Source organism: Lutzomyia longipalpis, chromosome 4, assembly GCF_024334085.1.
Source record: "Lutzomyia longipalpis isolate SR_M1_2022 chromosome 4, ASM2433408v1".
Lineage (NCBI taxonomy): Eukaryota > Metazoa > Arthropoda > Insecta > Diptera > Psychodidae > Lutzomyia > Lutzomyia longipalpis.
Window position 1 is genome coordinate 12,604,399 of NC_074710.1, and position 26,594 is coordinate 12,630,992.

The following is a 26,594-nucleotide window of genomic DNA, read 5'->3' on the forward strand; positions in this document are numbered from 1 at the left end:
TGCCGCCCTTTTCTTATTTTGTATCAAATACGATTAACTTCAAGGTGGGAAAGTAACTCAGCAATCTTCACTCACTTGTAAGACAAGAGCGAACGGCGCTCAACAATTTTCAGTCCTTGGTTGGAAAGTGAGGAAAAATGCTGCGCAAGTTGAATTTTCGTGCTGTGAATAGTGTTTTGCGCTTCCAGAAAAATGGAGTAGCATCCGCCCCAGCTCCTCAGCCAGAAACATCACCCAAAGTTCTCTACACTGGCGTAAGTATCAGCCCCTGAGCACTATAAAAAGAAATTATTTTCTTCGTAGTTTCTCATCATCCGGGCGCCGCCGGGTGACCTCGAATGCCCCCCTAGATGGATATTCTAAAACCGGCTATTCCTGCTATCGCATTGCTTCATTAGCCGCTCAATTTATCACTGTGCTTCTTACAATTCGTCGGTATGAAATGGAAAAGAAAAAAGGAGAGAGAAAGCCTTTTTCGAGCAATCAGCACGAATGACCTTATCTTATCTCGCGGATTTGTTTATAAAAAAAAATGCCTGATTTTGAGAAGCAGAAGCACTGGTGGCACTGAAAAATAAATCAGGGGAGACGCCCTGGTGACTTGCAAAGTCCCCACGGGGATTTTTCGACATGACATTCCCCAAGGAAGCCGCTAATGGCCTTGGAAGTGGCCAAGGTCGTCCCCCAAGATTGACCTTGTTTGCTTGTTTTACGTTTTTATTCAGTTCGGAATTTTAAAGTGTTTCACAAACGCGCAGGAAGTCTTAAAGATCGGTAATTTAATTATTTCTTTTATTCCCTCCATTAAGAGAACTTTATTATTTTGCCCCATATACATCGCCGTGGGAGATTGTTTACAAAAAAAAACATGTAGACAATTCAAAATTAAAAGAATTTTTCTTTCAGATTTTCTACAACAATGAATGGCACAAAAGCAAAAGCGGAAAAACCTTTCAATGCATCAATCCAGCCAATGAACAAGTTATCGCTGAGGTGCAGGAGAGCAACAAAGATGATGTGAATTTGGCTGTTGCTGCTGCTAAAAATGCCTTCGCGTTGGGTTCCCCGTGGCGTCGTCTCGATGCATCCGAACGCGGTAGACTGATCTATCGTCTTGCCGATTTAATTGAGAGAGATCGCAACTACCTGGCCAGCCTTGAAACTCTCGACAATGGCAAACCCTATGCAATGTCCTACAATGTCGACATACCTGTTGCATTGAAGAATCTGCGCTACTTTGCCGGCTGGGCGGATAAGAATCACGGCAAAGTCATCCCAATGGATGGGGACTTTTTTGCATATACTCGCCATGAACCTGTTGGTGTCTGTGGGCAGATTATTCCATGGAACTTCCCCATTCTCATGATGGCATGGAAACTTGGACCAGCACTCGCCACGGGGAATACCATTGTACTCAAACCAGCTGAACAGACGTCCCTTACAGCGCTCTACATTGCTCAACTCACCAAGGAAGCTGGATTTCCAGGTAAAAGTCGTTTCTTTAACAAAATCCTTAGAAAACTAGGAAAACTAACTAGAAACGTCCAAAAAATGATCCTTATTGGCTTTAAATGCGAACTATGCCCCAATAAAACGATTTTGGCTCTAACCAAAATAAACCACTTCATCTTATCTTTGTGAATGTGATAAAAGTACAATTCAAGTACCCACCGAATGATTTTTCTTTTAGATAAAAGTCAATTTTGTTTTCATTTTCACAATTTTAGGCCTTTTATACCCATTTTTGATATTTCATAATCGTAATCAATTTTAGATAACGAATAGATAGTGAAAAGTAAACTACAATAGAGACACTTTCCATTAAAATTCAATAGAGATAATTTAAGAAGTGGATGACACAGCCAATCTAATTTTAACACCAACTCTATTAACCCTTTCACGGCAAAAGGAACAACTTAAAGCGAATCTTAAGTGAATAATAAAATTTATTTTAACGACTCTGATAGATAATTTATAATTATTTTTTTCCAAGAGACGAATTGAGGACAATGAGCGTGCTAAAAAAGACTGAAGAGACTAAAAAAAAGTCAAGAATTTTTTTCTTTTAAATCTCGTGGAATAATTAGTCTCTATTTACTCAAGTTTTTGCTTTTATCAGCAAAAGACTGACGTTGTTTTCTTATCACATTGAATGAAATAAAGCCAAGAGTTATGATATAATAAAAAAAATAAGATGCGAATAAACCTCAGCCGGATGGTATTTTATTTATTTTTATTTTCTAAACTATCAAAAAATTCATAATTGAAAGAAAAGGACTATTATTTTATGGTTTGATATAGTCCTCCAGTGGGACTCTAACATCGTCATAAATGAGCCAATAGAAGGTTCTCTTGTACGATTGAATATCAATTTCCGTGATAATTTTTGTATTTTGCACCTGTGCACGACGATCAACGATATATTGTCCACGTGTGAGTTGTCCGTGCAATTCAACGGACGTATAGGCTTCCTCGGTGGATTTAATGATTGATGCCGGAGCAAGAAGGGATGTGGCTGCAATGCAATCAGCACAAGCCCATTTTGAGGTCAATGGGAGATCTTTGCGAATTGAATTCTCCACAAAATTGAGAAGAGTGAGAATGGGATGCTCTTTTGCGCCTAAAACATCACATCGCCAACCCCATGTTAGTGTATTCCGCGGAGGGATGCACGTTTCCCATGGAATCACTGTAATGGGACACTTTAGCCCCCGGAGGACAACATCTGCAGCTTCGGGATCGAAATAAACGTTAAACTCAGCACTGGAGGTGACATTGCCAATGCCTAGAAAATTACCACCCATTGTGGTAACGCTTTGAATAAGCTGGACAATTTCCGGATACATCCTGAAAGGGAGCAAAAAGGGGATAATTGAAAAATAAGAATCTTTAATTGCAAAAGAAATAAAAAGAGAACAAACCGTATGGCTAGAGCTAAATTTGTAAGAGCTCCAATTGTTAAAATTGTAATTTCATTGGGATTCTCCTTGATTAATCGAGCCATGGCAGTGACTCCGTGCTCATCATAGTTTACAGGACTCATATCGGGAAGGTCTGTTGGTTCAAATACATCCCCAAATCCATCTTGACCATTGAAATTGTCATGAGTACGATTCTCAATTGAGATAATTGGATCAGCAGCTCCCCTGTACACTGGGATATCCTTTTGCTGTGCAACTTCGAGAACTCGGCACGTGTTGACGAGGCAGTAATCAACATGAGTATTTCCGGAACCACACACAATAGCCACGAGTTGAATTAGATTCAATGAATGTGCCTTGAGGAGCATAAAGAGTGCCCATGCATCATCATACCCACTATCCGTATCGAGGATAATACGAGGAATAACAGAAGACATTTTCTTTACACAAATTCTAAGCACCACAGGGCAAACTTTTCTTAGCAAAAAGCACAAGATTACTAATCAAATGTTCCACACACTCTATGGGCTATATCTAAGGGGCTCTGTGGCAACTTCTCTCCACTCAGTCTCTCTTCGTCAACAATGTTATCAGTACAAAAATTGGGATATGAAATGCCACCACACAGAGCTACTGCTCGACAGTTAATGCGAAGACAAAATGTCCCAATAATATTTGCTTTTACGGCTTTTACTACATTTTGTGTCACTGCATTGGATACAAAAATAAATAATTTACATGCCACCGAGTTAAGATTTTGTTAATTATGACTTTTTTTCTTTTATATTTTATCTCTTGTCTTATCTTAAAAAAAGAATAAAAGTAACTCACGATATGAAAAACAATTTTTTGTGAAGTTAGTTACCTTGGAAACATGAGAAAGTGCATGAATCGCACAAAAAATCAATGAAATTAAAAGGATTTTCTTTTGTAATACAGCAATGAATCACTAGAAAAATTAAAGTCAAGAGATTCCATCTAGTTATGCTTGAATCCAGTCAATGAGCAGTCAAACGAAAATAAGGAACAACAGTATAATTATGCTTTCCAGCGACGTTTCGCCAAATTTATTGACTTCTTCAGGCTCAATTTGAATGGAATGAAATGATTTGGATTTTACAAATTACATTCACGGGAAAAAATACAAAATTCTTTTCTAGAAATATTTACATCAGCACGGGGGCTGTTTCACTGTTAAAAAAAAAAAACTTTCTGAAAAGGAGACATCAAAATATGTAAAAAAAATATTGTTATGTATTTATTTAATTTTTTAAATTTTATTGCAATTTGTAAAATTAATATCATTTCATTTCATGTAAATAGAGACTGAAGAAGCCAATAAATTTGGCGAAACGTCGCTGGAAAGCATAATTATGCTGTTTTCCTTATTTTCGTCTGACTGCTCAGTGATTGGTAAAATTTCAACAACTTGTAACTGCAACGGTCCTTAATCGTTCAACATCAATTCTAATTATGCTATTTTTATAATTTTTCATTGTGCATCAATTTAGAATTCTTTCTCTGCCATAAATCATATTTTTTTAGATTTAACGGATTTAATCCTTTCGTGCCAACATAAAACATTGAAACATTTGCGCGTTTTAACACGATATCAATTCTTTGGATGCTCTCAAAGAACGTTTCTCAATTAGAAAGTTTTCTTTGGCCTGAATTGAATGCAGTTCAATTAAAAAAAATGTTTCACGTTTGGATCTACATATGACCCAAAGCACGTGAAAGAGTTAAATTAAATAATACAAAAAAAACTAAAATCTCTCCTTTTTTTATCCTTTCAGAGGGTGTTGTGAATGTCGTCCCTGGTTTTGGGACAGCCGGTGAGGCACTCGTCCACCATCCGGATGTGGATAAGATTGCTTTCACGGGTTCCACCGAAGTGGGACGTTTAATCCAGAAGGGCTCAAGTGCGGTTAACCTCAAGCGTGTAACCCTGGAATTGGGTGGAAAGAGTCCAAATATCATTCTAGCCGATACAGATCTCGACTATGCCGTGGAAACATCGCACTTTGGGCTCTTCTTCAACATGGGTCAGTGCTGTTGTGCCGCCAGTCGAACCTATGTGGAGGACAGCATTTATGATGAATTTGTGGAACGAAGTGCCGAAAGGGCCAAGAAGAGGATTGTGGGAAATCCATTTGATTTGAGCACAGAGCAAGGACCTCAAGTGGATCAGGAGCAACTATCGAAGATTCTACGTCTCATTGATAGTGGCAAGAAGCAAGGAGCCAAATTGGTGGCTGGTGGTGCGAAGTGTGATGGTCCAGGGTATTTTGTACAACCAACTGTGTTTGCTGATGTCAAAGATGAGATGGATATCTCGCGTGAGGAGATCTTTGGACCGGTGCAGCAATTGGCACGCTTCAAAAATCTCGATGAAGTCATTAAGCGTGCCAATGATTCCGACTATGGACTCGCAGCGGCAATTTTCAGCAAAAATATTGACAAAGTCAATTACTTGGTGCAGGGATTGCGTGCAGGAACGGTGTGGGTGAACACGTACAATGCATTTGGGGCACAAGTGCCATTTGGTGGATACAAAATGTCCGGACATGGTCGTGAGAATTCCGAATATGCGCTCAGGAACTACACGGAAATCAAGAGCGTGATTACGCGTATTCAGCAAAAGAGCTCCTAAAATGTAAAGTTGTGAACAACAGACAGCACAAGCCCATACCTCTTATCCCCTATTTCTACATAATATTCTTTATTTTGCAAGAACAATAACCTCTGTATTTTTGTACCAAGCAATAAAAGTCATGCAATATTGTAGAATTTATTGTTTAATTTAAGATTGTTATATTCTGCTAAATACTTTTAGTCGATTTAAAACATCCTTTGAAAGGCATTGATTGCCTCTACACAACATACTAAAATTTCCGTCTTCCCAGAGCTTTAGAAGGGGTCGTTTTTATACCATTCTCCCCTACAATTGAGCTTACATATAGCTTCACTGAAGTGAGCTTTTACAAAGCTCACAAAAGCTCTTTATATGAATGAATTTAAACCTTTCAGTCCAAAAATAGAGTAAATAGGTTTTATTTCAGCATTTTTTTTTTGATAAAGGAGGAAGAAAATAAAGAAAACAAAATGTTACTCACCTTGCGGAAGTCTCACAAATCCTTCTGAAATTTATCAACATGATGTACTTCCGGTCATTGTTAATTTCTCACCACAAATTCCTTTTGTAAGTTTCACAATCATTAACCCCCGAAGAGAAGTTTTGAAAAATGACGAATGTAAAAAGCTGCAAGAGGATGAGTATCTGCGTCCAATTTTCACCAATAAATCACAATTTTTCATGTCGATACACCTGATTGACGAAGACGCGCGATTCTGTCCATGTGTGAAGATTAAGAAACAAATTAATTACCACAATTCCACCTTATCGCGCAATCTTTCTCCACTTGATAAAAAGCCGCAAATGGTCGAGAAGATATGGCGGAGGAAAGAGTTGGCAATTCATACGTTCCTCTCTATTTCACCCAAAGAGCTTTTGATAGAAAGTTTTAATTAATTGTACGATAAGGTAGTTCTTCAGTGATCCCCGTACAGTGCACACGCGTTTAATGACTCCTTCAAGTGATTGCGTGTAGTCTCGAAGTCATTGTCGTCGTGGTACAATTATAATTATGAATGTTCTGTGGAATGTGTAAAGGGAAAAAAAATTGTGAAAAGTGACCATCTATTGAGAAGAAAAAAAAATAAGTGAATGATCTGAGCGATTTTCAGTGATTTGTGCAATTTTAGGCATAATCTTTGAAGTGAAAAAAAATGCACAGAGGCAGAATTGAGGATAGATATGAGGATACATCGTCGTCAGATGATGAAGATGCAACCACACAAATCACAAGGTTCGTAAAGGAGAACAAGTTGTGAGAGAAATTTTGAAAAATTTAGAGGAAAAAAAAATTAGAAAAAGTTTTCGTAATTGTTGCGCTATCTCTTATCGCACCTTCTCAGAAAGTGAAAATATTTTTGATAGACCGGAAGCAATTGAAAATTGATAAACTCGCGGAATTTCTCACACCATTCTTGCTTTATAGGGCTCCACAGCAAAACACCGAACTGTGGGATTCATTTGAAGATCCACCCGTTAAACAAACCACCGGATCTGCCGTTGATACGAAGAAATTCCTCTTCTTCATTAAGCTCATCAAGGTGTTGGTGTACATCTTTGTCTTCCTGATTGTCCTTCTGGGTAGTACAGTATCCAAATTGGCTTTCCTCTTCATGACATCGCATACACTACAGAGGAATATACCCTATTGCAATGCAGAGAGTTAGTATAATTCAAAATTAGAGATCATAGGGGAATTCGGGGTAAATTCTTACATTTTCCAGAAGATTTAACTTTTTCTTACAAAAATATTTATTCGAGATCATTGGCAAGAGTTTTTCTTTCTGGTTGGAAAATTAATTTTTGGTTTCTTCAACATTTTGTAACTTTTAACCCCGTATTGGGGTTTTTACAAGACAAAGTTTCAAAGGAAACGTAAAATGAGGTCAGTATGAGACTAATTTACTCATTTAACCCTTGGAATGCGGAGCGGGGTCGTTGAACGACCCCAGCGCTCTATTTCGTCCTATAACTCAATTAATATAAAAGTTAGCGTTCCCATCTTTTGGAAATAAGTTCCTTGGTTATCTGAGGAGGTTGTGTAAAAATTTCAGCTCAATCCGACCACCACAAGAAAAGTTATTAAGAAAAATGTAGAAGAAGGGAATTCAAAAATTAGTGTAACGGTCATTCTGCGGGAAATTCCTTAGAGCATAAACAACATAAAACATAATTAGAAGCATGTAAATGTGCAAAACAATAAAGAATATCCGAGAAATATTGCCATTTATCACGTTGCGGGAAGTGAGGGGAATGTGGGGAAGAGTGAAAAAAAAATTACAGTTGGGGTTAACTTTCTTGGCAAATTTCTCAAAAAGAAATTGTGAAAAATGAGTGAAAAATGTTTTTCCCTAATATCTTCTTCTACGTGTTTTGTGGCGGAAAATTTGTAATGCAAGGGGCAAGAGGACTATATAAGGAATCTATAGGCACTAACCCGACAACTCCAGGTTGTATAGTTTGGGAGAAAATTGGCCTTCTTTTTGGGGTCGTTCAACGACCCCACCTTCGCATTCTACGTAACTACCAAGGCCTCCGCATTCCAAAGGTTAAGTAATTCAACATAATTAAAGATTTGTCGTGGATTAGAAGATATAGCACAGAGGGATTTTTTTGGAAATGTAACATACCCCGTCTTCCCTTATCTAATATACAAAAAATTCTTAGAATCAATGATTAAAATCTACACCCACACAAAAAAAAACATTTCTGATAGACAAAGTTGGTTCATACGTGGCTGTACTCATAAAACCCGAAAGGATAGCATGGATTTGGGCCATTGTGTTTGCATTTGCATTCCCCGAGGCTGTGACATTCATCCGGGCATGCAGGATTTGTCTCTTCAAGAATATCTTCCGCCCACATGTGAGACAGCACGTAATTGTGTCCCTTATGGAGATCATCCATGTTATTGGCCTTGCGATTCTCGCCTTCAAAATTCTCCCCAATATGGACGTCATGAGTGGAGCAATGCTGACCAATTGCCTATGCCTCATCCCTGGCATCCTGGGCTTCATGTCGCGATCGTCTGCATCAAAAAAATTCCTCCTTAAAATGTTATTTGATATCCTGGCAATTGCAACACAAATCACTGGAATCTTCCTCTGGGCTGTTACTGCTTCCAAAACTGATCAAACTGCATGGATTTTGGCAGCAAGTGTGTGCATTTCAGTCGGTTGGTGGGAGAACTACGTCCACATCCAAAGCTTTTTTCGTAAGAATAACAATTTATTAAAAAAAAATATATAATAATTTCTAGGTCAATTTAATCGACTTAATCTCAATGGAATTAATCGGTATCAATTTTCCCAGAACCAATACGTTGGATTGCTGATATGAAGAGCGAAATTGGGCGAAGCAGGTACTTCATTTATCTCTACTTAGCACCTCTCAAGATTCTCCTTTTCTTCTTCATGGCGATCGCATTTAATGATCACACAACAAAGGAGTACTTTTCGGAATTCATGCTTGGATGGTCAAATCATTCCGTTGTGATTCACGAGGTAGGATTGCAAGAGATAAATAATCTTTCTTTTGATTACTTTGGGAATTATTTTCAAACAAAAGGAGTTTATTCGTTTCTATATGATGGGAAACATCCTTTAAGTCAAGGAAACAATCTGGATACGCGTAAGCATGTTTCCTCTAATGACTCGAGTATCCCATAGAGAAACGAATAAACTCCTTTTCAAGTATAAACTCAAGCACTATTTGTGAATGTATTACAAAGTAAATTACTTGTGTCAAAGCGGACGATTAAGCTTTTATAATTCATTAAGTGGTGCAAACGGTGCAAAAGATAATTCTATGAGAAATATTTTCTTAAGGCTTTTATTTAGCTGTGAAAAAGTTATTGTTTAGGGGAGAATTGTCCAGTCCAATTTAGACCTTTTGAACACTTTTTTTTTTAAATAAAAAATAGATTTTACGGAATAATCAACGGAAAAGTAGAAAAATGTGAAGAATATTCTTTTTTTTTCAATTATTTTGAGTCTACCAAATAAATAATCTTTTTAATGAAAGAAAAAAATGAGCAAGAAACTTCCTAAAATGAATTCTTCCTTTTCAATAAACAGCACAGCGACCACGTACCAGAAGTACTGCAGTTGGAGTCAACAGTTGGAAGTGTGTCCTTTACAATTGATGCCCAATACATGGCTATATGTTGGATTCTTGTGGTACAAATCCTCACAGGATACTTTACGTACTTTTTCGGGAGATTTGCGTGCAAAATTCAAATTCAGAGTGTTAGCTTTTCCTTCCCACTCTGCCTCACTGTACCCACATGCCTCACGACCCTCTTTATCCTCGCTGGTATCCGGATTGACAATCCATGTGCCTTCAGCGGCTTCTTTCCTGACTACCTCTTCTTCAACACGCGTAATGCGGACAATTTTGCTGACTACATAATGAATCATCATGCCTGGATGTGGGTGTTGTGGCTCTTTTCGCAAGTTTGGATTACCCTACACATCTGGTCATCACGATGCAACAAGAATGCCCCAACAGACACACTCTTTGTCATGCCAATGTACAATGGTTTAATTGTGGATCAATCTCTAACGCTGAACAGAAGACAATTTCCTGAAGAGAAAATTGCATCAGTAGAGGACAGTGCAGAGCAGGAAGATATGACTGAGGTGAAATACGACGAGTATTCTCACTTGCAGGAAGATCCCACTGATAAGATTCCTCGGGTAAGTGAAATGTAAAAGAAATCTTGAAGTGTTGGTGATCTTTTGAACCATTCTAAATGATAGAATCTCTGCATCCTTTCCAGGTTTATGTTTGCGCAACAATGTGGCACGAAAATAGAGAAGAAATGATGGAATTCCTCAAATCTATCCTTCGTCTCGATGAAGATCAGAGTGCCCGCCGTTTAGCATGGAAATACATCCAACAGACCAAGGAGCCAGACGATGAATACTACGAACTTGAGACACACATTTTTTTCGATGATGCCTTCATGGATAAAGACAAGTGTGATGATCCTGATGGTTCTCCCATAAATTCCTACGTGAAAATCCTGATAAATAACATCGAAGAAGCCGCCAAGGAGGTTTATAAGCAAAAAATGAAGGTTTATGCTCCAACAAAGATAGTAACACCCTATGGGGGGCGCCTTGTCTGGGTACTACCCGGAAAGACACGCATGATAGCCCATTTGAAGCACAAAGACAAGATTAGGAAGAAGAAACGATGGTCTCAAGTTATGTACATGTACTACCTCCTTGGCTTTAGGATTATGCAACTTGAAGTATCCCCCGCGAGGAAGAAAGTAATGGCTGAGAATACCTACTTACTAGCACTCGATGGGGATATTGATTTTCAACCTAATGCTGTACAACTCCTGCTGTCACGCATGAAAATCGATCCAGATCTCGGTGCTGCATGCGGGAGAATTCATCCAGTTGGTAGTGGACCAATGGTGTGGTATCAGCGCTTTGAATATGCAATTGGGCATTGGCTGCAGAAAGCCACGGAGCACGTGATTGGATGTGTTTTGTGTAGCCCTGGGTGTTTCTCCCTCTTCCGCGGCAGTGCTCTCATGGAGAATAGTGTAATGAAAAAGTACACAACAAAGTCCAAGGAAGCTCTCCACTATGTACAGTATGATCAGGGTGAGGATCGATGGTTGTGTACACTTTTGCTGAAGCAGAAGTTTCGTGTTGAATACTCAGCTGCTTCCGATGCCTACACCCACAGTCCTGAGGGCTTCAATGAGTTCTACAATCAACGCAGAAGGTGCGAAGAATACACCAAATCTCAATCCTGAACAATGATTAACGTGATAGCTTTCTTTCTTTCATTTCCTTTGCAGATGGGTCCCATCGACAATCGCCAATATTCTCGATTTAATCTTCAGCTACAAGATGATTGTTAAGGCAAACAGTAGCATCTCAATGCCCTACATCATCTACCAGTTTGTCATGATGATCGGTACAGTCCTTGGTCCTGGAACAATCTTCCTCATGATGGTTGGAGCTATTGTCGCTGTCTTCGGAACGAGCATTTGGACATCATTCCTGTGGAATTTTATCCCATTGCTCTTCTTCATGCTCCTTTGTTACTTTGCCAAGCAAAAGTACCAACTAATTGCTGCCTTCTTCATAACAGCTGTCTATGCAATGGTCATGATTGCCGTGGTTATTGGTATTGTAATGCAAACCCAGGAGGATGGTATCAGTTCCCCGTCATCACTCTTCTTCCTCGCTGTTGCTGGACAAATTATCGTAACGGGCTTGATGCATCCCCAAGAAGCATGGGCTCTCATCTGTGGCATTGTCTACTACATAACAATCCCATCAATGTACATGCTCCTCATCATTTACTCCCTCTTCAACATGAATGACGTTTCCTGGGGAACACGAGAAAATCCCCAGCCAGCTGCTGCAACATCCACTAATACACCACAAGCTGGTCAACAAAAACGCATCCAGCGTCTCTTGGGCTTCTTGCAATTCAACAAACAAGAAGAAGGCTCTCTGGATTTTTCCTGTGGTGGCGTTTTTCGTTGCATGTGCTGCACACATCCCAAGAATGATTCCAGTGATGCTCATCTCATGCACATTTCAGCTCAGCTCACAGAGATGACCAATAAAATGAGAGATCTCGAAGCGTGAGTAAAACGTGATTTCTTATCTACATTTTCTTTTTATTCATTCTAATATTCTGAGGAGAAATATTCCGGGAAGATACTGTGTGCTGTGCACATGGTGAGAAATCATAAATCCACATTTCATCTCTCCACATGCGAATGCAATAAAATCATTTATCGACGTGTTTAATTGTAAACTGTTACGGAATGTCTCTTTTAGAATTATTACCTCACATTCTCATTTACAGGAAGTTATCTGGAGAAGTGACGGTGATGACGGAACCACAGGAAGACAATGGAACCTTGTCACCACCACCCAATGAAGCAATAATGGAGGAAGTTCTCTGTGAACCTGAACGTCCGGTAATCTCCCTCCCAGATTGGCTGTACGATGATGATCTAAGGAATGGTGATACCGAGACACTGCCGTCGACTGAGGAGAAATTCTGGAATGATCTAATCGATCGGTACCTGAAGCCATTGGATTTGTCTGAGGAGGAGAAGAATAGTGTAGCAACAGCATTGAAGGATTTACGCGATATGGCTGTCTTTGCTTTCGTCATGATCAATGTAATCTTCGTCCTGACCGTATTGCTGTTGCAAATGAACAAGGAACAAATCCACATTCAGTGGCCATTTGAGGTGAAGAATTTCCTCAGCTACGACAGTGATAACAATGAGATCACCATAAGGCAGGAACATCTCGAATTGGATCCAATTGGGTTGCTCTTTGTGGGATTTTTTGGTGTCATTCTGGCCATTCAGTTTGTTGCCATGCTAATACATCGCTTCGGTACACTGGCTGAGATCCTTGCGGCAACCAGCCTCAATTGGTACTGCGTGAAGAAGGCGGATGAGTTGTCGCCACAGATAGATTTGAGTGGTCAGGCTGTGAATATTGCCAAGAAGGCTCAACGACCAGAGCCACAGTGGGATGAAGATGATTTGAAGCAGGAACAACGCGCAATTGGACGACGTCGTGATACAGTCCAGAAGATTCTCTATCAGCACAACCAGAAGAATGACTGGAGCAACTTGGAGAAAAACTTCAAGAGGCGCTACTTCAAGGATGGTGATCTCGATCTTGGCCGTATAACTATACGCAGGGAGACAATGAATCTGCTCAATAAGCGTCGAACAACCCTCATTGAAAAGCGGAAGTCCATGCGACAATCAATTTCACAGCATCACGGACACAATGGTATCCAACCAATGCAGTGGGAAAGGACAATACCAACAGTTCCGCGAGAGAGTATGGCGATGACAAGACCAGCTGTACCGCGTGAGAGTATTATGATTACCAGGCCACAAATACGACCAGCTCAGCCTAGGGTTGACTTTAATCTTAAACCTCAATTCTCAGTGGAGGGAATTGACAACAGCTCATTCACGGACGATCCCCTAGATCCGCGTGAGTCATATGAGCTCAAGCAGCGCTTCTCGCAAAGGGAAACCTTTTCATAGTGATAAAAATAAGCATTAATGCTGCTGCATCCTTGGAAAAAAATTGATTGATCCTGATCCTAAAAACTTTTTTTAATGAATCTTATTTAAGGAATAAAAAATATTATTTAATGATAAATCTTGAGCCTTTTATTTGTTTCCTGCGATCTCGTGCAATCTTCTGCAACCTGCAATCCCTAACATGACAAGGTAGCTGTAAAAATACCCCAAGAAGTTGTTGATTATTCCATAAGATTGTTTACCTCTCTCAATGCAAGAAGTCACACGATTGCTTTCGAGAGAAACAATTTCCTCCTCTAACTATGGTCAATGTCATGCCCAATGATCGATGGCAGGGACGGAATTCTCAAGAGGATGCAAAGATAGCACTCAGTGGCATTGTCAACCATGTCGAGGAAGTAATATTTACAACCCAATCTAATCATCCGCTGGAGTGGATCACGATTAGATGATATACCGTTTGGTATTTATAGAGGTGTTGTGAGGATCGCGCGTTTAGTTGAGGAAGTTTAGTGCGTAAAATGAAGTGGATTGTGGTGCTATCTTGCCTTCTGGCCACTACACTGGCCATCCCGGTGAATGTGGAAGATGATGGCTTCATTGGGCAGCCAATTGAGGAGCTCGGTGAACACTTTGAGGGCGATATCCTTCTCACGGATCGTCAGAAGCAGGAGATCTTCGATGTGATGGTTGACAGTCGCACGGGACTTCTCAATCCCCGCTACCGCTGGCCAGGAAATGTCGTCGTATACGAATATGCCGATGAACTCGATGCAGACCAGAGAGCATGGGTAGATCTGGCTCTGGCAAACATGACCGGTCACACCTGCCTCACCTTTGTACCACGCACCACGGAAAATGACTACGTCTACGTGACCAAGTCAAGCTCTGGGTGCTTCTCCTATGTGGGTCGTGTTGGTGGTCGTCAACAGCTCAATCTGCAGGACAACGTTCCTGGAAACGGATGCTGGCGCTTCGGAACTGTTGTTCACGAATTCATCCACGCCCTGGGCTTCCATCACACCCAAACTGCCTACACGAGGAATGACTATGTGATCATCAAGTGGGAGAACATCCAATCAGGAACAGAGGGTAATTTTGTCCTCAGAGATCGCACTACAACCACCATGTACGGCTTGGATTATGACTACGACAGCGTCATGCACTACGGACCAACGGCATTCAGCATCAATGGTGAACCCACAATTATCCCAACGCAGGAGGGAGCGGTGTTTGGTCAGAGAAACTCAATGAGCCCAATGGATATTCAGCGTCTCAACCGAATGTACGATTGCCCTGATGGACAGTAGAGCGTTCCTTACTGCGGCCATGTTTTTTTGTACGTTGATTGTTCAATAAAATTTTTCATGTTAATGATTGTTAATTCTGGTTCTATTCTTATTTTTTTTTATGTAATGTAATTAAGAATCTTCAGAAATGTCTGGGAACTGAACAAGTTATCCAATCTCACAACGTTAAGCAGCCTCAAGTTATTAATTAAATTGAATAATAATCCATTATTCTCTTTTACTATTTATTATAAAATAGTTTGCGTACAAAATGGTGGCTTAACGATTGAAAAACAAAATTCTTTCCAGTTTTATTGAATTAATATCGAAGAATGTGTTGCAATTTATGAGCTTTATGAGTAATTGTTTTAAAAGTTGAGAAGAGAATTTCATTTTATCAATAAATCTCAAGTACTTTATCAATTTAGATCAGAAATGATTTTCATTCAGGTGAGTAAATAAAATGTTCTTTGAGTTCATTTTGCAAAGCACGTGAACAGATATATTTGTGGTTTTTCTCAATACAATTGGATGCTCTACGTTCATAAATCACAATTGTGATCTTTAAAAACGATCAACAAGTCAATCTTCACCGTGATTGTGTCCAGATAACTGGCTATAAATTTTTCAATTGCAATCAGCTACTGTTTGTTGGTTTTTGCGATAAAGACAAAGATGGAATCTTCCTGACTCACAAAATGGGAATAGCGTATGTTGAGTGCGTGAGAAAGTATAATTTATTAGTGCTCATGAAGTTACTGCCCACTTGGACAGTTGTACATTCTGTTGAGTCTCCTGATGTCAAGCTCACTCATCCCTTCGCGTTGACCAATTGTGACGCCATCTTTAATTGGAACAATTGTTGGTTGTCCATTGACGCTGAAGGATGTTTTGCTGTAGTGCATTACGCTGCCGTAGTCATAGTCAAGGTCGAACATTGTAGTTGTAGTACGATCCCTCAGGTTGAAGTTGTTCTCCTTGCCTGGCTCAATGTTCTCCCACTTGATGATGACGTAGTCGTCACGATTGTACGCCGCCTGAGAGTGATGGAAGCCAAGGGCGTGAATAAATTCATGAACAACCGTTCCGAAACGCCAGCATCCCGATCCAGGAGTGTTTGACTTGAGCTTCAGTGTTTGCATCCCGTTGATGCGTCCAACATACGATGAGCATCCTGTAGCATCTGTTGTGACGAGCACATAATCGACTTGGTTGGTGCGTCGAACGAATTTAAGGCATGTATGTCCTGAGATGTTTCTCAATGCCAGCTCAACATAATTCCTTTGCTCCTGGTTGACATCACTGGCAAAATCATAGGCGAGAGTATTATCTGGCCAGCGGTAGCGCACATTAAGGAGTCCAGTACGTCCATCGATCATTCCATCGAAAACTGTCCTTCGCTGGGTTTCTGTGAGTTCCATATCGCCCTCAAAGAAATCTCCCATCTCCTCAATTGGTTGCTCCAGCACCTCATGCTGCCCCAGAGGATTTGCCAAAGCCGTGGCCAGGATTGAAAGTACCACCAAAGTCGACTTCATTGTATACACACAAAAGATCTTCCTTCTGGCTCTTCTGTAAAATCTTTAGCAGCTCTTTGGAGTGTCCGAGGGGCTTTTATACTCGCACATCTCTGCCCAGAATTTATCAACCGTGCTGCGGGGCAGGTAAAGAGGGTTGCACAATTACACGCGAATTTTGCGTAAATCAATCACATAGATTACAAAGAGCAGCTATAATTATCTTGTTGACCAACTGATATCTTCCCCAAACACAGTTCTGGGGAAGTACAGAGAAAATGCTTGAAATTCTTCATAATTTCGACCTCGATTCTAAAGAAGAGCACATACCTGGAGAAGACTTCCTTTTGACCCATTAAATATTTCACTACCAGAAAAAAAAAACAATTTTAATTTCAAACGGATGTCCTGAAAAAGATCATTTCACTCTCGATTTAAAAAAAAATATAAATATGGACTCCATCTTAGGTGATTTCCCGATGTTCCTGGAAATCGCATCCTTTTTTACAATACATCTTCTCTTACAATACAAATGATTGAATAAGAATCTAGAATAGAATCTAAAATGACACATCATGCCAGATTTTTAAATAAAAAGGTACAGATTAAGAAGAAAAGGAAAAGTACTGGTAAGTTTCACTTACGGGCTGTGATTCTTTCTTCAAAGGTCAGTCCAAGAGTGGCAACATTTGATGAAGATTGAGGTGAAATCTGGCAGAAAATTCAAGTGTGTCAAAGATTGGGGCTGGCAAAAAATCTTACTCAGGTTTCGTTAAAAATTCGTTATTTTTTTGCGTTTCAAAATAACCTAAAAATAAAATTAGCGGGATTCACGAAGTAGAATTCCAGTGATTTCCAGTGTGTCTCACTGGATGGATTCCTCGAATGTCTCATTCGCACGTACATTGTTCGCTCACACGGCAGATTTTCCGCAATTTTCCGCCGAATTTCCCTGCGAATGACCCCCCGAAACGCCGTCAGGATCTTCAGGAGCCTTTAAAATTGTATTTTCGTAAAAAAATATTTTTTTTTTACTTTACTAAACGGTTACTTAGAATTTCAAAGAAATTTTTTTCAACGACTCTTGTCCCAAAATTTTGGACAAGGTGAGTTCGCAACCCACTAACGCAGAGTCTGGCCGTCATATTAATTGCTAGGGACACGTTAAATAACAGTAGGACATATCAATTGACATTCATAACATAAAAGAAATTATAAACCGAAAGACAAACCTCGTAAAACAATCATTTAGCCCGCTATGCAAAAATGTCTTATTTTGCCATATGATTTTATTGATTGGAAGCACAATGTTATAGAGACTTTCTTACCTTGTCAGGTAGAAAATCATCGGAAATGTCCTATGACAAATATTGTACTCTGTCATACGACATGCGATAGTGGGTAACACCTAATTTTCTTCAAATTGTTGAAAATTCTTCTCTTAATTTCTTTTACCCCCGTGGATTTTGTAGGATTAGGAAGGATTCTCAGGCACAAGTTAATGTGGTAAGGAAGCAATGGAGCAATTCTCCCATGATCTCACCATTGCACTGGAGGAAACGTCACGAATTGGAAATCTGCACAGTGGGCGGTGGGGCCTCAGGCGAAGAACACGCTCCACAGGGAATCTACGTGAGTATTCTGGCCAGATTCTTGAGCCTGTTTGTTTGTTTTTTCATTCAATTGTGTTTTTCCTTCCTGCAGCAAGTGCTCCACAACCAACAGAAGACAGTTCTAGTAGCCCAGCAGATGCCCCGACAAAGAGACACGAATTTGGGGCTGCAGCCACGGGTGATGCCCTCTCGAATACATTTCTCAGTGATTCCGATGATCACAGTGAATTGAAGTTACTCATAAAGTCCCGCGATGTGGGAAATTTCGAGTCAGACTCCCTCAATGAGAACTTCAGTCCAGCACGCCCAAATACACGGCGGAAGAGGAAGTTCAAGCGTATGGCTGTGGAGTATGAGACAACCCCAACAACCCCGGGCACCTCAACGGTGAGTCCCCTCTTTCCGGGCGCCATCAAGAAGCGCGTCCTTCGTCATGCATGCCAGGAGAATTTCCGGGCAAATCTCTACTTTTGCGGTAAACGAAAGCGCTCCCATCGCGATAGGTATGCTGAGTATGAGCATAAACAGCATTCGAGCAGTGTACCACGGCAACGGGATGTCTTCATCCCGCGGTATTCGTATCTGGAATTCAAAAGTCGCTCCCGGCAGCTGGCTGGGCGTCCATTTGAGAAGATTCAGCCACTCAATAAGAATATTGTGTCTAAAATTGAGAAAATCTCCCAGGAATCCGCGGCAACGTCCACAGTAGTCACGATGACATCCCTTCCGGAAGCAGGTGGCATTCACAGTCGTATTGGTGGGAGTCTTGTGGTGGAGCCAGCTGCCACGGAAGATGAGGATACAATGAAGAGTGGGGATTTTCGTGTGGAAACAGATGTTGGGGCATTCCCACCGCCACAGCATGCAATGCCAATTGAACCAGCACCACTGCCACAGGGACGACGTGGCAGGAAGAAGGAATACATGAAGATGCAGCTGCAATTTGACGATCCCAACTTCATGGATTGCAGCCTAAGTGAGTTCCTCAGTAGTAGTTCACTGAGTAGCAGTGACTCCGAGGCAGCTGCTACGAATGAGAGTGATCACGAGGGTGACGACGAGCTGACAGATTGGCCAGGGAATGAGGTGATGATAAATTTTGCATCAAAGAACGACTTTAAACGTGCCCGCCCACCAAAACTCACAAAAACACGATCAAATCACGAAACACGCGATCCAGACACGGATATGATGAATGTGGATGGAGCACAACCCGTTCCCCATCTCACGGGGCACATGCTTCTCGGTGGGAAGGCACCTGTGTCCACACAGCCAATTAATATTGCCGGTGGATCGTCGTACAGTAGCGGCGGTGGTGGTGGTGGTGCCGGGGGATGTCCGGAAATTGAGAGTGAAATGTCCGGGGAGACATCCAATCACTTTCTCTCCTCCCCAAATACCCTCAGTGATGTGCGCGAGATCAGAGCGGGATGCAGGCGGATTCGTGAGGAACGACCGGGATTCTCCATAATAACGAGTGTCAATGAGGATTTATCGCGGTAAGTGAAACATGGAATGTCTTAATTCAAAACTTTTTCAAAAAGAAAAAAAATGATTTTCTTCCATGGAACAGATTCCTTCAGGATGGACAGCAGATGGAATTACGCCTGCCAGAATCCAATGTGAAGGAGCACGAGAAGCTGTCGCACCTGGCCAAGCTGTATTCGCTGAATATGCAACTTAACGATGGGTGTGCCATTCTCACCAAGACCAGGTACAGTGTACCAGCGGAATGGTCAGTCCGCAAATGATGGGTTTGTGTTGTGTTTTATCCGTAGCAACACCACACAGACCGTACGCATTGATCGCAGTTCCATGTCAAAGCGTCTCCTTCTGAGTGATCACAAAAGGCGCTGCTACGGCGGTGACACGGAGGATGTGGATCTCGAGGAGATGCCAAGTTAAACTGCCTGAGAGAGACTGATTGGTGTGTGTGGCCCAGAGCACCGAAACGGTAAGAATTGCGAAATGTAAATTTTTCCTCTTTTTTTTCATCATCATTTTATCCTTTTTGTCTTACTTAGCACTTAAGATTGTACAAAGAAAAGCAAAATATATCGTTCGTAAATTATAAGAAAAAAAAATGAATTTTCTCCTTTTTTCCTCTTCTCTCAATTTCCTCTGAAAAATTAATGATTTTACTCTTTGAGGGATATTTTTTAATAGAAAAAAACTCCACAATTCAATTTTTACTTCCTACTTTATTTGCAGTTACATCACTAAAAGTCATTATCCTTTTTTTTTCATCTCCCGTCTCTTTCTCACTAATTAAACAATGCATTATCACATTAAATTTATACATTGATACAATATATTTTTGTTTTCTTCATCTTCTTCTTCGGCAATCAGAGAGTGAAACAGGGGGGATAAAACACAATGAAAATTTTATTTTTTTTTTCTAAATTCCAAATCCAAAGAAAAAAAAACGAGGAATACAATCTCTCACTTGAAGAGATTTGAAGAGGAGGAAGCAGGCAGGTAAATAGGTGTGGTGAAGTTTATCAGTAGAAGCCTCCTGGTGTGTCCTGTTGTTGCTTTAGCTTGCATTCGGGGCAATACCACTTCCCCACGGGCGGCACCATTATGCCTACACACTCAAAGTGGAACCATTCAATGGCACAATTGTCCCCATCGCAGGCAATCATTTCACTTACTTCATCATATGGGCACCGGCAGTAGCAGTAGACATTATCTGTGGGCTTCTGTGTGGGTCTCGCATCGCCCAATGTGGCCGTTTGATTTGTCAGGGAAATCCTAAGAGTTGGTGGTGGTGGTCTTGGGCCCATTGGTGGTGCTGTATCCCGTATCTCCAGGTGACTAGCATCACTCGATGCACTATCCTCATCATCTTCATCGTCTTCACCACTTCCCGATGCTGGTGCAGCACCAGCATTCGCCTGAACTTCCGCCATATCCGAATAGGAACGATTAACGGGGACAACGGGAGGTATTAGTGGTATCCTTAGAGGTTGCACCACACCCACTGATGATGATGATGACGAATGCGTTGTTGTCTCCTTCGCTCCTCCGGGGGATGTTGACGCAAATATCTGTGGTGGCAATTGTGCCGGTGGTTGAACGTTGTAAGTGGCAAAATCACTACTGGGTGAGGGTTTTTTCGCCATAAGAAGCGATTGGAAGTTTGGTGAGCGCATCTTTGTCCCACCACCACCACCACTATTCTGTGGCAAATCCTCCTTGCGCCACACCAAATTTGGCGGTGGGATTGGCTTTAGGACAGCCGGTAAGTGTGGTGTACCCGGATTTGATCCACTCGGGCCATCTTCATCACTTGAATAGCCATAAAACTTATTCGGGATTCGCCGTCTCTTACTTCGCTTCAAACCCTGCGAATCCTCCCCATTACTCAATCCTGCACTCAATGGACGACTAATGTGTTGCTGTCCCACGGCCGAACTCACGAGGGGTGTTGACGATGTGAGTGCCGCCGTGAGGATTGGTGCTGATGCTGGAGATTTCATCTTCGGCAACACTTTTGGCGTCATTTGCTGCACCACAGATGGGGTATTATTGGCAGCAATGAGGCTTAGCTTGAGTGGCGGCAACTTCTGATGACGCTTCTCCTTCTTCTTACGTTTCACCTTTTGAGATTTCTTCACCGGAACTTGATGTGGTACAGGAGCTGCTGCTGCTGGTGGTGGTGCTGATGGTTTATCAGATGTTGTATCTTCCTCATCCCCCGCAAGAGTACCATCATCACGGGATTCATCATCAAATTTCCTATTCCACGCCATCATCATTTCTCGGGCAACTTTCTGTGGGTGCTCATCGTAGAAATCTTCATCGGTGTCGGATTCATCAGTTGCAAGGTCCGATTCAAAGAGAACCTCAAAATTTTCATCACCCTCATGAAGCTTATCAACTGTCACCACATCTATTACATCCGTACTCTGTTTTGTCTCCTCCTTCATGACTTCTTTACCACCCTTTTCTCGCTTCTTCATGTGCTTCTTCTTTCGCTCCGGCGACTGTTGCTTCCGCTGTTGCTCTTCATCGCTACTTGTGGACGAGGAACTCGTACTTCCGGAACTACTTGAGCTACTACAGCTACAATTTGATTCGCACGTACACGTTGAATCTGATCCACTACTTGAATCACTCGAATCACCGGACTTTGCATCAGTATTCCGTGTGGTATTTGCTACTTCAGCTTTCACGTCATTCTCCCTTTTCGGATCTGTCTTTCCGGGAACACGATAGATTGAGCAGTAATCATGATCACTCTGTGAAACATGAAGAATGGGCACGGAGGCTTCAGCAAGGGCTTCATCATCATCACTCCCGGAATCAATTTTACTCGCTTGCTGCTGGAGAGTTTGGTAACTCTTGAAATTTGCCCAAATATCCACATCAGGTTGAACCGATTTCTCCTCTTCCACTGCCACATCCGCAACTACATCTGCTGCCTCCACATCCATTGCAACTGTTTTGGCAGCAGCATCATCATCTGCTGCTCCTACTTCTGCTTCTGTGGTTGTTTCTGCAGAAGGTGCAATAGTGGGAGCAATAGCAGCTACTTCCTGTTGTACTGCATCATCCTTTGATGAATCATCCCTATCAATATCCATATCACTGTCACTTTCACTCAAATTCGGTGCTGGTAAATCAATATCCATCAAATCCATCTTCTTTGCATCATCCCGTTTGGATTTTGACTTCTTCCCCCGTTTCTCACTTCGTACAACCTTCTCCGTTTCCCCATCGGGCTTCTCTTCCACATCCATCGGCACGGGATCCTTCAATTCACATGGTGTGGGTTTCTTCTCTTCAAAAAATACCGGTTCATCAGCAATAAATTGACTATGCTTCAATGTATGCTTCTCGAGGATTCTCTTTGAAATGAATTTCTTCTCACAATTCTCCTCTGTGCAGGGATACTTGAAGTCCCCTGTGTGGAATCTCCTATGTACCGTGAGGGAGACAGCTCTTGTGAAGATTTGCGGGCAATGTTCACACGTAAATTGTGCCGGAGGGATGCAAAAATGATAGACAAGTGGCCATTTCTTCTGCAAACACTTTTTACACGTCACACTCTCCGTTCCATGTTTCCAAAAGAGATGCTTCGTTATGTCGGGCTTATTGCGATAAACAATCCCACAGCGGAAGCAGAGATGTTGCAATTTATGCTTCCACACGTGATTTGACAACTTAAACTGATCACCACAGTCTTCGAGGCAAATCTCACAGATTCCATGCTTCTTCCTCAGGTGAACCATTAGCCGAAAGGCCGATGGAATGTTGTGGAGACTACAGAAGCCACACCGAAATTTCAATTCAAGCGTCGCCGTGGTACTCATATATCCCGGACACATGTGATAGAGGAGTTCACTGTAGCTGTAAAGTGCGGATTTGCACATTAAACACAGAATGACGGTCTTCATGTGCATCTTCCGGTTATGCTGATACAATTCCTTGTGAACTTTTGCCGTCAAGCGACACTGGAAGCAATTAAATGAACGATCACACGGTGATTTCAGTGCCATCTCCTCACGACTGTCAAATGTATCCAAATTAATGTAGATCCCATCGAGTTCATCAAGAGCCTTCTTCACGCGTGCTACAATTGTTTCCGGTTGCAATTCCTCCGCTGTTATACTGTCCACTGTTGCCGTGAAACGATGTGTGGCAATAAGGTGCATTGCTAGATGCTTTGCATTGACAACAATTCGTGTAGCATGATTGCAGTACAGACAAAAGGGGATTGTTTGCTTTAGACAAATCCTCAGGAGTTCCACCATATCAATTCGATCGAGTGGTTGATTTAGACGTAAATCAAACATTTGAGCATCTTTCCGTGCAATCTGTATCCCATCTTCATCTTCTTCCTCATCTTCCTCCTCCTCCTCCTCATTTTTCGTCTCAACTTTTGGCTCCGTCTTGATATTTTCATCCACAACATTTGACGGGATTTCGGGGAAACTTGTTTTAATTTCCTCATTTTCATGTTGCTTCACTTCTTCCCCTTGCGCCTGCTGTTGCACCTCCTCATCGTCCGCATCCTCCTTCTTCACACACTCCTCATCTTCTTCTTCCTCCACAGCTTCATCTTTCACCTCTTGCGGTGGAATCTCCGGAAGTGTTTCATGTGATCTAATAATTTCCTCCTCTTCTGATTCCACCTCCGATGAGGATGATGGTGAATTTAGTTTAGCTTGAAATTCCTTTGGAATTTTAACTTTCAACTTTGGCACCAAGAGTCGCTGTGGTGGCTCCTCTTCCACGGGTTTTTTCTCTTCCTCCTGTGGTTCCGGTGTTTGGGATTGTTCCCCATCGAAATCCCCATTGAGATACCTTCGCCACATTTCCCCAACTGGATCTAATGGTTCCGCCGGAGGAGGTTGTTGTATTGGTTGAACTTTCTCCTCTTTCTGCTTCACAATGGGCACAGGAACGGGGGCAGCAGCAGCAGCAGCAGCAGCTGAATGGGGAGCCGCCACAAGTACGTCATTGTTTGATGTTTGCCCATTGCGTTTTGCTTTTGACGTTTCACTAACACGTGCACGACAATTGGTACGATGTGCCCCCCGGACACTACACAGTCCACACGGTTGGAGGTATGTATCACAATTGTGGTTGACAAATTGATCGTGTTCCGTGAAAATATGCTCACACGTCACACACATCAGGTAGAAAAGTTGAGAATTTATTTGCCCCATTATGTCACCGGTGCCACCGAGATCAGCTGGTGCAATGCTATGCCTACTCTCGAGATGATGATGTAGGCGCTCAGCTGATGGGAACATCCCCAAGCAGAGGAGACAAATGTGCTTTCGATGTACCTCTCGCATGTGCAGGAATAAATTCCAATTTTCATAGTACGTCCCACATGCGGAGCACAAGAAAACCTTCCGGGAGATACGAATTTTCGTATTGGGATCCTCCGTATGTGGTGGCTTTGTGTACTCCCCATTTGTTCGTCGTCCATTGGGGCCATTATTCCCCTCCACGGTGGCGGTAGAAACCTTTGTCAGGCACACCTGTTGGTGCTCCTTGAGATGCCGCAACGTTGGGAAGTTGGATTCGGCACATTTGTAGCATTTAAACTTAACTGACGGCTGCATACCTAAGTACTGTGAACAGTCTCTCGTATTTCCCACCACAAGAGTTTTATCTGCACTCCAGGCGCTTGAGCGTCTTCGCGGAAGGGGCGTTGGGAATACATCTACGTGCCCATTGCTACTTACTTGGGGTACTTTGTGACATGGTGATGATGCTGATTCAGCACCACCTTTTGGGGTACTATTCTCCACACCCTCTCCATCGTCGTGATCAATCACCAAACCACCCGATGTTGACGATGATGTGGACATAACAGTGTCATTCTCGAGATGATGGCTGAGATCAAGCATGTTGAGTCCATTGAAATTAAAGCCTCTAAGTGTTGATCCATCCGAGAAATCACGTACACTGTCTTTTGAGCATGGCTGAGGTAAAATATCCCCATTCTCTCCACTTTCTGTCTTTAAATTTTCCATTTTTTTTCTTTCACACTAGGAGCGTACTGAAAAAAACCAAAACAAGCATTTTTTTTTCAGTATTTACAATGTACAAAGAAATCTTATCAATAGGGGCGCTTTTTTGCGAAAAAAAACTCACCTTTTTGTGAAAATTCCGCCCTTAAATGAGCTCCAAAGTGCAAAATCATTTATCCCGCAAAATGTGTGTAATCCACCCGTGGCGGAGCCCCCTTGGGGCGTTGCACGCGCAGAAAACGCCCTCAGTGGCGTCACGCAGATGTTTGTGATGAAATATTGTCACCTTCGAATGTCCCGCGCGAAAACGCCTCAATTTCCGGGATCTGCACAAACATACACGAGAAGTTTAGCCATAAAGCCCACAAAGAGCATAAAAGCATAAAACAACTTACACAAATTGCAGAAATGCACGAAAAAAGGGGGCCCGCGATGCCCCGTTTTTTTTCTCACCGTCAAAATGCTCCCTCGCGCACAAAGATAAGCCAAATGAAGTGAAGTTTTGATGTAACCAAGATGGCCTCTCGAGACGAAGCGCCCCAATGAGTTGGTGAAAAGTTCCCCGTTTGCACGATGCTGCGACGCAATATGTTGAAATTCACACGTAGCACACGCACGACGTCCTGCTGAATGGACAAAACACAAAATAATCACAACTCATGCACGAAAACAGTGAGAAAAATGCGTTTTTTATGCGTACTTTTCTCACCCGTCTTCTTCTTCTTCTTTATTATTTTATAATATTAGTTCAAAAAGTGACCACTGCTATTTTTGGCATTGTTGGTTGAGGAGAAAAAGAGACAGATGTACGTTATGAGCTATTTCACCGCCATTCTCTCAGTCGCACGTCCATTTATTGTTTCACTCGCACGGAAGGTTTTTCGCAATTTTCCCAAGTTTTCCAGCGAAATTACTTTTTTTGTGGCCCAAAAATGAGTTTTTAAGTTTTTCCATGGAATTTTTTTTTCTCACCAAACGCTCCAAACAAACAAATTCCGTCTCGCTCTCGCACACGTCAAAATTTTGACATTTTGGACACGTGGTGGCGTGAGTTTTTGGGATGG

The 26,594-nt window shown here is 41.7% G+C and overlaps 7 protein-coding genes across 9 annotated transcripts; 4 read left to right on the forward strand and 3 right to left on the reverse strand.

Annotated features, from left to right (window-relative positions):
• The first annotated feature begins 4 nt into the window (after positions 1 to 4).
• Positions 5 to 5,711, forward strand: LOC129796375 (aldehyde dehydrogenase, mitochondrial). The gene is made up of 3 exons (XM_055838250.1): positions 5 to 254; positions 907 to 1,486; positions 4,718 to 5,711. Exons 1-3 carry the CDS (start codon positions 138 to 140, stop codon positions 5,572 to 5,574), a joined length of 1,554 nt encoding a protein of 517 aa, XP_055694225.1. The 5' UTR covers positions 5 to 137; the 3' UTR covers positions 5,575 to 5,711.
• On the reverse strand, positions 2,217 to 3,613 carry LOC129796376 (nucleoside hydrolase-like). The gene is made up of 2 exons (XM_055838251.1): positions 2,922 to 3,613; positions 2,217 to 2,847 (listed from the first exon to the last, which is right to left on the reverse strand). Exons 1-2 carry the CDS (start codon positions 3,356 to 3,358, stop codon positions 2,286 to 2,288), a joined length of 999 nt encoding a protein of 332 aa, XP_055694226.1. The 5' UTR covers positions 3,359 to 3,613; the 3' UTR covers positions 2,217 to 2,285.
• Positions 5,712 to 6,472: 761 nt separating the features above from the next.
• LOC129796374 (chitin synthase chs-2-like) lies at positions 6,473 to 15,002 on the forward strand. Its single transcript, XM_055838248.1, has 8 exons — positions 6,473 to 6,790; positions 6,983 to 7,218; positions 8,273 to 8,770; positions 8,869 to 9,059; positions 9,633 to 10,253; positions 10,337 to 11,301; positions 11,378 to 12,175; positions 12,403 to 15,002. The coding sequence occupies exons 1-8, from the start codon at positions 6,711 to 6,713 to the stop codon at positions 13,616 to 13,618; spliced, it is 4,605 nt and encodes a 1,534-aa protein (XP_055694223.1). The 5' UTR covers positions 6,473 to 6,710; the 3' UTR covers positions 13,619 to 15,002.
• Positions 14,140 to 15,002, forward strand: LOC129796377 (seminal metalloprotease 1-like). The gene has a single exon (XM_055838252.1). It carries the CDS (start codon positions 14,140 to 14,142, stop codon positions 14,926 to 14,928), a length of 789 nt encoding a protein of 262 aa, XP_055694227.1. The 3' UTR covers positions 14,929 to 15,002.
• A 619-nt stretch (positions 15,003 to 15,621) lies between these two features.
• Positions 15,622 to 16,524, reverse strand: LOC129796378 (seminal metalloprotease 1-like). Its single transcript, XM_055838253.1, has one exon. The coding sequence runs from the start codon at positions 16,443 to 16,445 to the stop codon at positions 15,663 to 15,665; it is 783 nt and encodes a 260-aa protein (XP_055694228.1). The 5' UTR covers positions 16,446 to 16,524; the 3' UTR covers positions 15,622 to 15,662.
• A 1,260-nt stretch (positions 16,525 to 17,784) lies between these two features.
• Positions 17,785 to 20,099, forward strand: LOC129796395 (uncharacterized). 2 transcript variants are annotated; one of them, XM_055838300.1, is made up of 5 exons: positions 17,785 to 18,056; positions 18,129 to 19,536; positions 19,611 to 19,751; positions 19,816 to 19,991; positions 20,062 to 20,099. In XM_055838300.1, exons 1-4 carry the CDS (start codon positions 17,942 to 17,944, stop codon positions 19,940 to 19,942), a joined length of 1,791 nt encoding a protein of 596 aa, XP_055694275.1. In that variant the 5' UTR covers positions 17,785 to 17,941; the 3' UTR covers positions 19,943 to 19,991; positions 20,062 to 20,099. The 2 variants fall into 2 exon arrangements, with proteins under 2 accessions (XP_055694275.1, XP_055694274.1); XM_055838299.1 differs by having other exon boundaries at positions 17,794 to 18,056; positions 19,816 to 20,084.
• Positions 20,100 to 20,218: 119 nt separating this feature from the next.
• Positions 20,219 to 26,527, reverse strand: LOC129796384 (uncharacterized). Of its 2 annotated transcripts, none has more exons than XM_055838268.1 (4): positions 26,231 to 26,527; positions 25,926 to 26,156; positions 25,655 to 25,856; positions 20,219 to 25,559 (listed from the first exon to the last, which is right to left on the reverse strand). In XM_055838268.1, the coding sequence occupies exon 4, from the start codon at positions 25,531 to 25,533 to the stop codon at positions 20,539 to 20,541; it is 4,995 nt and encodes a 1,664-aa protein (XP_055694243.1). In that variant the 5' UTR covers positions 25,534 to 25,559; positions 25,655 to 25,856; positions 25,926 to 26,156; positions 26,231 to 26,527; the 3' UTR covers positions 20,219 to 20,538. The 2 variants fall into 2 exon arrangements, with proteins under 2 accessions (XP_055694243.1, XP_055694242.1); XM_055838267.1 differs by having other exon boundaries at positions 26,503 to 26,521.
• Positions 26,528 to 26,594: the final 67 nt, after the last annotated feature.